Source organism: Tenebrio molitor, chromosome 4 (genome assembly GCF_963966145.1).
Source record: "Tenebrio molitor chromosome 4, icTenMoli1.1, whole genome shotgun sequence".
Classification (NCBI taxonomy): Eukaryota; Metazoa; Arthropoda; class Insecta; order Coleoptera; family Tenebrionidae; genus Tenebrio; species Tenebrio molitor.
In genome coordinates, this window is record NC_091049.1 from 14,264,517 (window position 1) to 14,276,174 (window position 11,658).

General features: G+C 34.2%; 1 protein-coding gene across 1 annotated transcript; it reads left to right on the forward strand.

Annotated features, from left to right (window-relative positions):
• Positions 1-8,306: 8,306 nt before the first annotated feature.
• Positions 8,307-10,830, forward strand: LOC138128395 (uncharacterized). Its single transcript, XM_069044601.1, has 5 exons — positions 8,307-9,191; positions 9,262-9,546; positions 9,599-9,806; positions 9,861-10,219; positions 10,280-10,830. Exons 1-5 carry the CDS (start codon positions 9,078-9,080, stop codon positions 10,766-10,768), a joined length of 1,455 nt encoding a protein of 484 aa, XP_068900702.1. The 5' UTR covers positions 8,307-9,077; the 3' UTR covers positions 10,769-10,830.
• The last annotated feature ends 828 nt before the right edge of the window (positions 10,831-11,658 follow it).

The following is an 11,658-nucleotide window of genomic DNA, read 5'->3' on the forward strand; positions in this document are numbered from 1 at the left end:
ATCCGGGGAGATACTGTATATTATTATTTAGTTGACAGTGACATTTGAAGCCACTGGATTTTTTGCTACAATGTATCGTTAAACAAAATTTTCGAATATGTAGTTGGAATTTTTCTGAAATAAAAAATTTAAAAAAATTATTATACAGAAAGATTTAGCAAAATAATGTAAACTAAGCAAAAATGAATAGGGAATTTTTCCATTTTTTAATTTTTTATAAATACAGTTTAAAATTTACAATGAAATGTGTTAGAAATATATAAAGACTAGCTGACCCGGCGAACTTCGTACCGCCTCAGAATCAATAAATGTTGTGTTAACTTATTAGCTGAATTGAATGAAGTTTTTTTATTAAGATAAAATGAATAATCAAAATTAAAATCTGTGACCGAGAAAGTTTATCTCTTTTAGGCTCTCCAATCTTTGACCAAGGTTTCAAAAACACCGTCGAAAAAACTATAATTACAGTTGAAAATCTTTTAAACAAAGCTGAACTCCTTAACAGACACGTGGCTTATACTTTAATCAAAAACTGTCTTTTTATACCAAAATTTAATTTTTTTATTAAGAACAACTCCATTTTGGAAATTTTCTAATTATGTTAATTCAATTGATTCTTCTTTAAAGTCTTGTTTAGAGAGAATACTTAATTTACGTTTAACTGATTTACAATGGCGTCAGTCCACTTTACCGATTAGATTTGGTGGTCTGGGAATTCGTCGCATTTCCGATATTTGCCTCCCTGCTTTCCTATCTTCAATTAATGGGGTTAAAAAGCTTGTTTCTTTATTACTAAACTCAAAGGATAATGAGCTTAATATTCACCATTATGATGAAGCTTTAGCAGTCTGGGGTGTAGCAAATGAGAACGAAATACCAACAATCCCACAATTTCAGAAGAGTTGGGATAATATTAATATCAAAGGAATAATTGCCAATGACTTAATCTTTAATTCACCTAGAGTCTTGGCTCGTTTTAAGGCTTTGCAATGCAGAGAATCAGGATCTTGGTTACATGCAATACCTTCTTTTAATATTGGTACTCTTTTAGATAACAGTTCCTTCCAAGTTTGTATTGGTTTAAGATTGGGTTGTAATCTTTGTACACCTCATATTTGCAAATGCAATGCGAAAGTTGACGAAATTGGCACCCACGGTCTAAGTTGTTTCAAAAGCAGTGGTAGATTTTCAAGACACACTGAAATTAATTCCATTATCAACCGGTCTTTAACTTCTATTCATGTGAATTCAACTTTAGAACCAAACGGACTGTCTCGGGATGACGGAAAACGCCCTGATGGGATGACTTTAGTACCGTGGATTAAAGGTCAACCTTTGGTTTGGGACGTTACTGTTGTAGATACACTTGCAGACAGTTACGTATTGAAATCATCTGAAGTCTCAGGTTCTGCCGCTGAAATGGCTTGCAAACGCAAACATAGCAAATATAGTTCAATCATTTCGTCAAACTACGTGTTTAAAGGTTTAGCATTTGAAACCTTAGGCCCTTGGTGCAAAGAAGCCATCGATTTCATTAATGTCATCGGAAACCGACTTATCGCGGAATCAGGCGATTCAAAATCAAAGAAATTCCTTTTCGAGAGGATTTCGCTTGCCATTCAACGTGGAAACGCTGCAAGCATTCGGGGCACTTTTCCAGATTCCGCAATATTATCGGAAGTTTTTGTATTATAAAACAAAAATATTTATATAATCAAAATGAATTGAAATTTAATGATTTAATGCATACATAAATTTAATGCTTACACATATTTAAATTTAATGCTAAGCACTACGCCCTCTGACGGAGATTATTGGTATTCACGTCACGTGATGTGCAAATGTGATTAACTCCCATGAATTTACGACAATTCATTGATGAGTACTGAAAAATTAATTTTTTTCGGTAAATTCATTCGCAAGAAGTGAGAGTATAATGAGTAGTAGAGCAAATTGCTGTGTCCCGAGTTGTAACTAACTATGCAGTGAATTTTTTATCAATGAACCATAGGGATTGACATGGTGTAAACTTTATTTCATGTCCGAACAATAATTTTGAAATTAGCAATAGAAACACCATTGACGCGAAATAAAGTTTATACTTTATACCATGTAAATCTTTATGGTTCATTGATAAAAAAATTCTCTGCATAAAAATAATCCGGAATTAACAATCACCATAAACGGATTGAATATTTTAATGAGTTTGGTTGGGATGCAGTCAGCATCTGACGGGAAGAAAATGTAGAAGATTAAATTAAAAATTGGAAAGAGAATTACTAAGCATATGCGTGTTTGTTGGAAACATTTTGTAGATGAAGATTTTGTTCCACTGGTTTGTTGGTTTGATGGTTTAGACGCACTGTTCACTTGTTTTTGTTTGATAGTTTCGAGGTTAGGTATGCCGCACAGCAATAAATGTTCAACCCTAAAACAGCTTCCCCCGCGACGTTGCATTACTTGGGGTAGCATTTAAATAATTACAGACAGTTGACGTACTTAAATGCATAATTAGTTAAATACAGGTGCGTTACACTGAATAAGTGAATAAGCCCATTTCTAGCGTTAGCCATGACATAGCAGCGGGTATGTTCCTGCACGGATGTTGGCCTTGTAGGGTCCTTTGATGGTTGATATAAACGCGAGATTTCAAAAAAAAAACACAAACAAAATTGCAAGGGGACAAATCCGGCGAGCGGGCTCTCTACTACAAATTGCCCCTTATTGAAGTGAGACTCCAGTTCTTCGTCTTGTCGCACTCCCGGTTTGTCTGAAATCATGGTCTGAACGTAGTGACCCATGTAACAATTGATTTCTGGTTCGGGAAGGGTTCGGGACACGACCCAACATTGAAGCAATTTCGGAAGGGTTGCGATCACAGAAAATCAGTTTGAAAAGTAGACCTAGACGGCAAACGCAGGCTTACCACTCTTCCAACGCATGATGGCAGGATAGGGAACAAATCTTGAAAACCATGGCTTCCGCATGAGACCACTCTCGTCCCATTACGACCCCTACAGTCTGAATAGCGCGCATTTCAAAAAAGGAAGTTATGTGGTCCCACCCTGTACAATGCAAAAGTAGGTGTTGTTGATCACCATTGATCACACTTGGCGTTAAAACTCAGCTGACGTTAAATCTCAATTAAGTTCAAATTGTCGATGCGCGCAGAATGACAGATTGTGACAGATGACAACCTTTCAAAAGGAATTTTCTTCATAATTTTTTTTTTCGTTAGTTATTCGATGTTTTAATAGTTATTCTGCTAATAGGGGCGGAGACAAATCAAACAATATAAAGATCATAAAAATCTGTCCAGCCGTTCTCGAGTTATAAATAGCGTAACTAACCCGACTTTGTTTTATATATATAGATACACATTAGATGTAATGTTCCAAGTACCTGTAACATTTTAAATTTATCTAGTGTTTAAGAATACGTGGGAGGATTGGGGCAATTATTTTGCTTTCTAAGAAAAATTGTGGAATTCCGTATTCAATTTTGGCTAGTTTATTTAAAAATAAATTTAAAAAACATATATCACAACTTAAAATAAGAAAATTAAATATCACCCTACTTACATTACATACTTCTTTAAAAAAAAATGTTGTATGTCAGCTTATAGTCTCTTAGACTATAAGGGTGATCCCATTTTTTTTTAATTCCCTAGAAAATTTATTGTCCGATTTCACTAAGCGATATATCAAATGAACTGCCATATAATATTTATTTTTTAAAGAAGCAGTTTAATTAGTTTAATTAATTTTCTTATTTTAAATTGTGACATATGTTTTTCATTACTTATTTTTAAAGTCATTATTTTTTCTAAACATTGCTGTATAAAAATATTAAAAAGCGAATAAAATTGTTTGCTTTGTGAGACCTGTCAGCTAGAGCATTTGTAAGGCAAAGAATTTGACAAGTTGTTAAAATTGCGTTTCCTCGTAACCGTAAGTAAAAATGAATACCTTTGAAGAAATGACCGACTTGCTACAGGCGTCCATCAGCGTTTTCCTAATCGGGCAGTTCCCTACCACAAAAAATTTGAACAGTTAGAGACAAATTTGGGCACTTATGGTGCGGTCAAAAAGCCAAAAAAACAATATCCAGTTCCCAGACACGAAAACGTAGAACTGGATGTTATTTTGAGCATTGACGAAAACCCTGACACTTCTATTCGTCAAATAGCGTCTGAACAAGGAACTTCTTATGGAACAGTTCAACGTATTTTAAAAAAACATAAAGTGAAACCGTATATTCCACAAAAAGTTCATGCCATAGATACAAGAAGGAGATCCAGCCAGAAGAATTAGATTTTGTGAGTTTTATTTAAATCAACTACGACAAGACCTACGCAGAAAAATTTTATGGTCTGACGAATGCACTTTTTCAAATGATGGAGTATTTAATTGCCATAATCATCGACACTGGGCACGTGAAAACCCCCATATTACTGTCCAAACCCATGTCATCGAAGGGAAGTTAAATGCCCAAAAATATCGTCAAATTTTGCTGTATGTAGAAAATTTTGTTGAAGAATTGGATGTATTTTCAACAAGATGGAGCTACGCCCCATAATGCAAGAGTAAATACGAATTTACCTGATACGAAATTTGGTGAACAGGTGGATTGGTACTTACGGACCAATTCGATGGTCCGCGAGATCACCAGATCTCACCCCTTTAGATTTTTTTCTTTGGTGATATCTAGAGGATCTGGTATACATTACACGCCCCAACAGTGTAGAAGTTTTGAGAGAAAGAATTGTTAACGCATGTAGAGAAATACCAGCGGATATTCTTTTGAACTCTGCACTGGAGGTTTCACGGCGATGCCAAGTGTGCATTGAACAACATGGCTTTTGGACAATATTTAGTATAAAATAATTAGTTCGAACATTTTTACTTGTTCTGTGTTTTTTGTTTGATAATTTTCACAATATAAAAATAATTTTTTAAACTTTATTTTGGTTTTCTGTGCAAACCTTTTCTCATAATGTAGAAGGCAGCCCCGCTTATCCGGGTGAGGCACTCCGCAAAAACGAAAAGCGCTACAGTACAGCTAGAAAGCAATATAATGCAAAGACGACTTTTCATTTCAAGTTCAAGATGGCGACCGAGTCAGGTTCATGTACAATGAGCTCTAAAAATGTATTACCTTTAGAGTGTAATTATTGTGGCAGAAAAATAGCAGTAAAACAGTGGAAATGTGTTAAATGTCTGGAAGTTCTTCATCCGAGCTGTTTTAATACAGCAAATCTGGCCAAAAACCCTAATTGTGTCCATGAAAAGGAGGTCAACTCAACGGCTGGGGTTGCTGAAGTTATAATCCAATTTTTAAAGTGATAAATTTATGGCGATAGTGGAAGAAGCCGTTAAGTGCAGAAACTCATTCTATTAATGAAAAAATAAAAAGTCTAGAACTAGAGGTTACCATTCTAAGAAAATCAAATATAGATTTATAATTAAACTACTAACGAAAAACAAGGATAATAAGTTTGAATCTCAACATGAAAATTTAGAAAATTTGATATCAAACCAAGAAAAGCAGGTAAAATCTCATAATCAAGCCAACAAAAACTTATCTCCGTTAATGAAAAAGAAACAGAGTCCGATACCTTATCTGCTGGTATGAGTGGTTCAGTCATCGATAAAAGTGAGTTTACTTTTGCAAACAAATTAAAGAGCCTCGATGGCACTAGCAAGAATGATACAAGTACCACTAGTAAGAAACGTAGACCTCTTATCATAGGAAGTGGAGAGCAGATCATCAACGATAATGGTGAGAATTTTGCAGTAATTAAAAAAAATCGCAAGTCGACTTTTCATCTTACTAAAGTCAATCCAAACAAGACTGCAGAGGATGTGTTTAATTACGTCTCCTCTAGAATACGGAATCCCTGTGAGTCGGAGGATATAAAACCGGATGTCAAAGTAGAAAAACTGAAGTCAAGATTTCCTGAAAGTTATAGTTCCTTTAAGATTATTGTTAACTCAGAATTTTATGGAACTTTGTTGTCATCTGAATTCTGGCCAAAAGGAGTCGCTTTAAGGAAATTTTATGAGAATGGAATTAAATCAAATCATACCAAATCCAAACAGAATTTTTCAGAACGGAGATGAGAAATAAATCAAACATAACATCTCTTTCTATCTACTATCAAAACGTTCGAGGTCTTCGATCAAAAGTTCTTCGTTTTTACAACTCAATATGTTCTAGTAACATTGATATTATTGGCTTGACAGAGACTTGGCTCTCTGGCGACATTTGCACGTGTGAATTATTTCCGGGAAGTTACAGTGTTCTACGAAGTGATCGCAATTTTTCCGCGTGTGGTGTCAGCAAAGGTGGTGGTGTTTTGTTAGCCGTCAAAAGCCACTTAAACTGCAGTCCTCTAAACTTGAATACTATTATTAGTACTGTTCCCTCAATTGATATGATTGGCGCGAAAATCGTTGTTAATGCACATAGTTATATGTCTTTGTTATCTATATTCCACCATCTTCTTCTTTCGAGATACTTGAGACCTTCTTCGAATTACTTTCTACTACTGACTATGTCTATAATGACAATGTTGTTATAATGGGAGATTTTAACGTTCCTAACTATATGTTTGAGAACTCTCAAGACAAGTTTGCCCTACTTATTAGAGATTACCAGCAATTATTCGGATTCTCTCAATATAATAACATTTACAATTCATATGATCGTATACTAGATTTAGTTTTGTCAACCAAAGGCTGTGAAGTTTTGAGAGATAACGTACCAATTGTTGAAGAAGACGCTCATCATCCCGCTTTGATTGTTGAACTTTCGTATAATCGCAATAACTTAAAAAAAATTGCTGGACATACTGACTATATAAGATACAATTTTAAAAAGGCAAACTATCCCTTACTTTATAGCCTGATATCCACTGCAGATTGGTCCTATTTAAACTCATTTACAGATGTGAATTTGGCTTGTGAAGCTTTCTATCAGCACCTCTATAGTATTTTTGACCTCACCGTTTCACTAACCAAATCTCGTTTGCCTAGATATCAGTATCTTCCCTGGTTTAATCGTGAAATTATTAATAACATTCGCAGAAAAGATTCGGCGCGCAAAAAATTTAAAAAGTATGGTTCTGAACTGCATCATAATGATTTCTGTAATCTTCGCTTACTTGTAAAATATCAAATTGGATTGGCTTTTAAGCAGTACGTTCGTCACATCGAGAGCGATATTAAAACTGATCCCAAAAAACTATGGTCATACATCCAAGTAAAGAATAAAACGACTAGGATTCCAAATGTTTTATATGACATAGTTGGCCATGAATTCGATGATCCACCCTCAGTTGTTAATGCATTTTGTAGTTATTTTAGTAGCGTTTACATTAAGTCTAATTGTTCTAATACTTTGGAAGTTGATTTAGCCAACTTCAACAATCTTCACATTCCCTTATTCACGAAAGACGACATTGCAATGGCAATTAAAAAGCTAAAAGATAAACCAACGGCAGGCACAGATCAGGTACCAAGTTTTGTGGTTAAGGACTGTGGCTCTGCTTTTACAGAACCATCATTTATTATGTTCAATTTAATCCTAAAATGTTCCGTATTTCCAGAACGTTGGACAGAATCGCGTATTTGTCCAGTTCTTAAAAAGGGTGACCCGTCTTTAATGAATAACTACGGACCCATTTCTATACTGTGCAACCTCTCTAAAGTTTTTGAGATGATCCTCTATAAATACATATATGATTTTTCCAAGCAAAGAATTGATACAACGCAGCATGGCTTCATGAGAGGTAGATCAACCATTACCAATCTTGCTTGTTTTAGTCAATTTCTTATGTTGATAATAATAGCCAAGTTGATGTAATATATACAGACTTCTGCAAAGCCTTTGACTGCATAGACCACTATGTCCTTATTCAAAAACTTAGTAATTTCGGTTTTTCAAATTCCCTGGTAAATATTTTTAAATCATACCTCCTTACTCGCACTCATCTGGTTGAATATCAGAACGTTCGTTCAAATTTAGTGATGCCAACTTCAGGGGTCCCACAGGGATCCAACTTAGGCCCCTTGCTGTTTCTTATATTCATTAATGATTTGCCGCCAGTAAAAAATTGTCACAAACTTCTCTTTGCAGACGATTTAAAGATTTATTGCGAGATTACATCTGTAAATGATTGTGAAAGCTTACAGGGGGATATTAGCAGCTTAGTAAACTGCTGCAATGTCAACCATCTTATCTTGAATATAGAAAAATGCTCAATAATGACGTTCAGTCGAACACTTAGCCCTATTAGCAATTAGGGCCCGGATTTTAGGCAAAATGGACTATTTTTATTTTTTAAGGCACATGTATGAAACTTGTCTATAAATGATTTCTGGCTTAATTAGAGTAATTAGAGCCATATTTGATTCTGCCTATTCGGCCTAAAATGCCCTTTAAATACCTATTTTACCTTTTAACTGCCTGAACATGCCTAAAATGACCAAAAATCAATTTCATTTTTGCGGTTTTTTCCCAATTTTCGAATTCTGGGAAGTTTACGGTATTGAAAATGTAAAAGTGGTACCTCAATAAAATTTACAATGCTTTATGATTTTAAAATTTAAGGAGATGTAATTACTGAAATGTACAAAGTGCAGTACAATACAGGAATTACTTTTTCGCTTTTACGGTTGGGACCATGATGTCAGCGGTAAATACTCCGACAATACCTAAGTACCACAAACCATTAGACTGGACTGGCATAAATTACAGAGTTTATCTGTTTGCCTCTGTTCGAAGGGGTGCAGGTATACGCGGTCTAATGTTTTCTGATACTTAGGTATTGTTAGAAGCTTTAACGTTTATAAAATGGTCCTTGCCATAAAAACGAAAATTAAAATCCCGAAGTGAAACAATAAGAGAAACCTTAAGGGTGTCATTTTCTAAAAATTTAAGAAATATAAAATTAACCATCTCCTCTGAAATTTGGTGGGAGACGTAAATATAAGCATTACAAATTTGTCATTTCTCGTTTACTTTATCTCCGTGCAGTGGTCGTGTTTCTTGTGAACCTGTTTAAAGTGAACATAATGCCGAAACAAAAAATTAGTTTACGCGAAAAAATATTACAGTGGACAAGCAAGAAAGATTTATATGAAATAAAATCAACCCGAGAAATGTTTTGTAAAGCTTGTGGTAAACTGGTAAGTTAAGCATAATTAAAAATATGTCATTTTATATTTTTTACTTATTTGAAAATTTTATTTTTTGTAGTTTATATGCGAAAAAAAATGTCACTTGCAACAGCATGAGCAAACGGCCATCCATAAAGAGAACATTATGACACCGCTTCGGCAAACGTTGCTGACACAGAACTTGGAGGAATCGGCAAATAGTACATTCAATATGGAACTTTGTAACGTCTTTTTAGCTGCCAATATACCATGGCACAAACTACAAAATCCTGCGTTTCAGAATTTTCTGACAAAATATTGTGGTAGAAAAATTCCGGATGAGTCTACTTTACGGAAAAATTATTTACCAAAATGCTACAAAGATGTATGAACATACTATCTTTTAATATTTAATTTAAAATTATTTTCACTTTTAGACTATTGACCGCATTCGGAATGAGCTGGATCCTTTTAACATATGGGTTTCAGTTGACGAAACAACAGATGCACTTGGGCGATATGTGGCGAATTGTCTGGTTGGGAAACTTTCAGAAGATGAACCTGGAAAATCTTATCTTTTGGCGTCTAAACAATTAGAAAGAACAAATCATGAGACAATAGCTAGATTCGTAAATCAATCTTTAGGTAAGGGTTTTTCACTTTTTTAAATTTATTTTGATTTAAAATTTCTATGCGTAGAAATCTTGTGGAGTACCAGAGTTGTTGCTGAAAAGTTTCTTTTGTTTGTAACGGATGGAGCACCATATATGATAAAATCTGGTAGACACCTTAAGGTGTTTTATCCAAAAATTGTGCATGTCACATGCTTAGCGCATGCTTTAAATCTAGTGGCTGAAAAAATTCGCTATCAATATGAAGATGTGGATAATTTAATTTCGAACGTGAAAAAAATTTTCGTTAAGGCACCTTTGAGAGTTGAAATGTACAAAGAAAAACTAAAAGAAATGCCACTGCCTCCACAGCCAATTTTAACACGATGGGGAACATGGCTTCAGGCTGCTATGTTTTACAGCGAACACTTTGATTCCATTAAAGAAGTAAGTATATAAAAGATAAGCAAATTAATTGATTGTTAAACTGTTTTTAACTACTCACAGGTTGTCATGTCCTTTGATGGAAGTTCTGCTGTTGCTATTCAAAAAGCACAGTCTATAATGAAGAAACCCGGAATAAAAAACCAATTAATTTATGTTCGCAGTAATTTTAAAATAATCTGCGAAAGTATTACTCAATTGGAAAAAAATGGGTTACCTTTAACCGATTCAATCAAAATTGTTGAAAACGTATTTACCTCCCTAAAAAAATCTCCAGGCCCTGTAGCAGCAGTAGCATTAAAAAAACTTGAAGATGTTACTGAAAAAAATCCTGGATACAAATTTCTTCTAGAATTGGCAAGAATTTTTAGAGGTGAAGATGTGCCGGAACATGACACCAAAATGGAAGAAATTTATTACAAATTTGCGCCCATTACCTCTTGCGAGGTAGAAAGAAGTTTTTCAAAATATAAGTCCATTTTGGTGGATAACCGACAATGTTTTAAAGTAGAAAATTTAGAGCAATATCTTGTATGCAATGTAAATACGTAACAATGTAAATAACTAACAAACTTGTAGTATTGTATATTAATTAATAAAAAATAATTAGTAAATATCTTGTTGTGTGTACCTACTTAAAACTTTAAAAACACATTTTTTAATTTAATTAACCACAACTTTAAGGACCTAGTATGGCTTATTTTCAGTTTTTAAGGGACTATTTGCAGTAGTTTAAGGGACTATTTTAGGCACCTATTTCCGACTTTTTAATTGCCTAAAATCCGGGCCCTAGCAATAACTATAAGATTGGTGACGTTTTGTTAAGTAGAAAAGAAAGCGTTGACGATTTGGGCATCCTATTTGACAAAGGTCTCAGTTTTGTTGACCACATCAACTCAATAACTTCGACAGCATTTAAAAATCTAGGCTATATTTATAAAAATTGTAAAATCATTTCGGGATATTGCCTGTTGGAAATTGTTGTTTTTTGCGTTTGTTAGATCAAAGCTAGAATACGGTTCACTTATTTGGTACCCAATATACACGGTTCACATAAACCGAGTTGAATCTGTTCAAAGACGATTTCTAAAATTTTTAATTTATTTAATTTTTTCCTATACAAGGGATCGATCAAGCTGTCCTACTGCAACGTTTCCACATGTACTCCTTAGGTGTTAGACGGATTGTAGCCTCAGTAAAATTTTTACATGATTTACTACACAATTGCCTTGATTGTCCACCATTATTAGATTATATAAATTTTTATGTTCCAAGAATCAGTTCACGCTCGTTTGTCCCTTTTTATTGTGATAAAGCTCGTACAAATATATACATTAAAAGTCCTATTTATTTAATGTGTAAAAATGCCAATGATTACTGTGCTGACTGTGACTTATTTGTAACCAATTCATTTCACATGATATCTGGACATTTGTACTGTT

Excerpts from the sequence above, each read along its gene's own strand:
- LOC138128395 (XM_069044601.1), top strand. The coding sequence starts at position 9,078 with ATGCCGAAACAAAAAATTAGTTTACGCGAAAAAATATTACAGTGGACA. Across the intron at positions 9,547-9,598 it reads TACCAAAATGCTACAAAGAT|ACTATTGACCGCATTCGGAA; the intron begins GTATGAACATAC and ends TTTCACTTTTAG. Across the intron at positions 10,220-10,279 it reads ACTTTGATTCCATTAAAGAA|GTTGTCATGTCCTTTGATGG; the intron begins GTAAGTATATAA and ends AACTACTCACAG.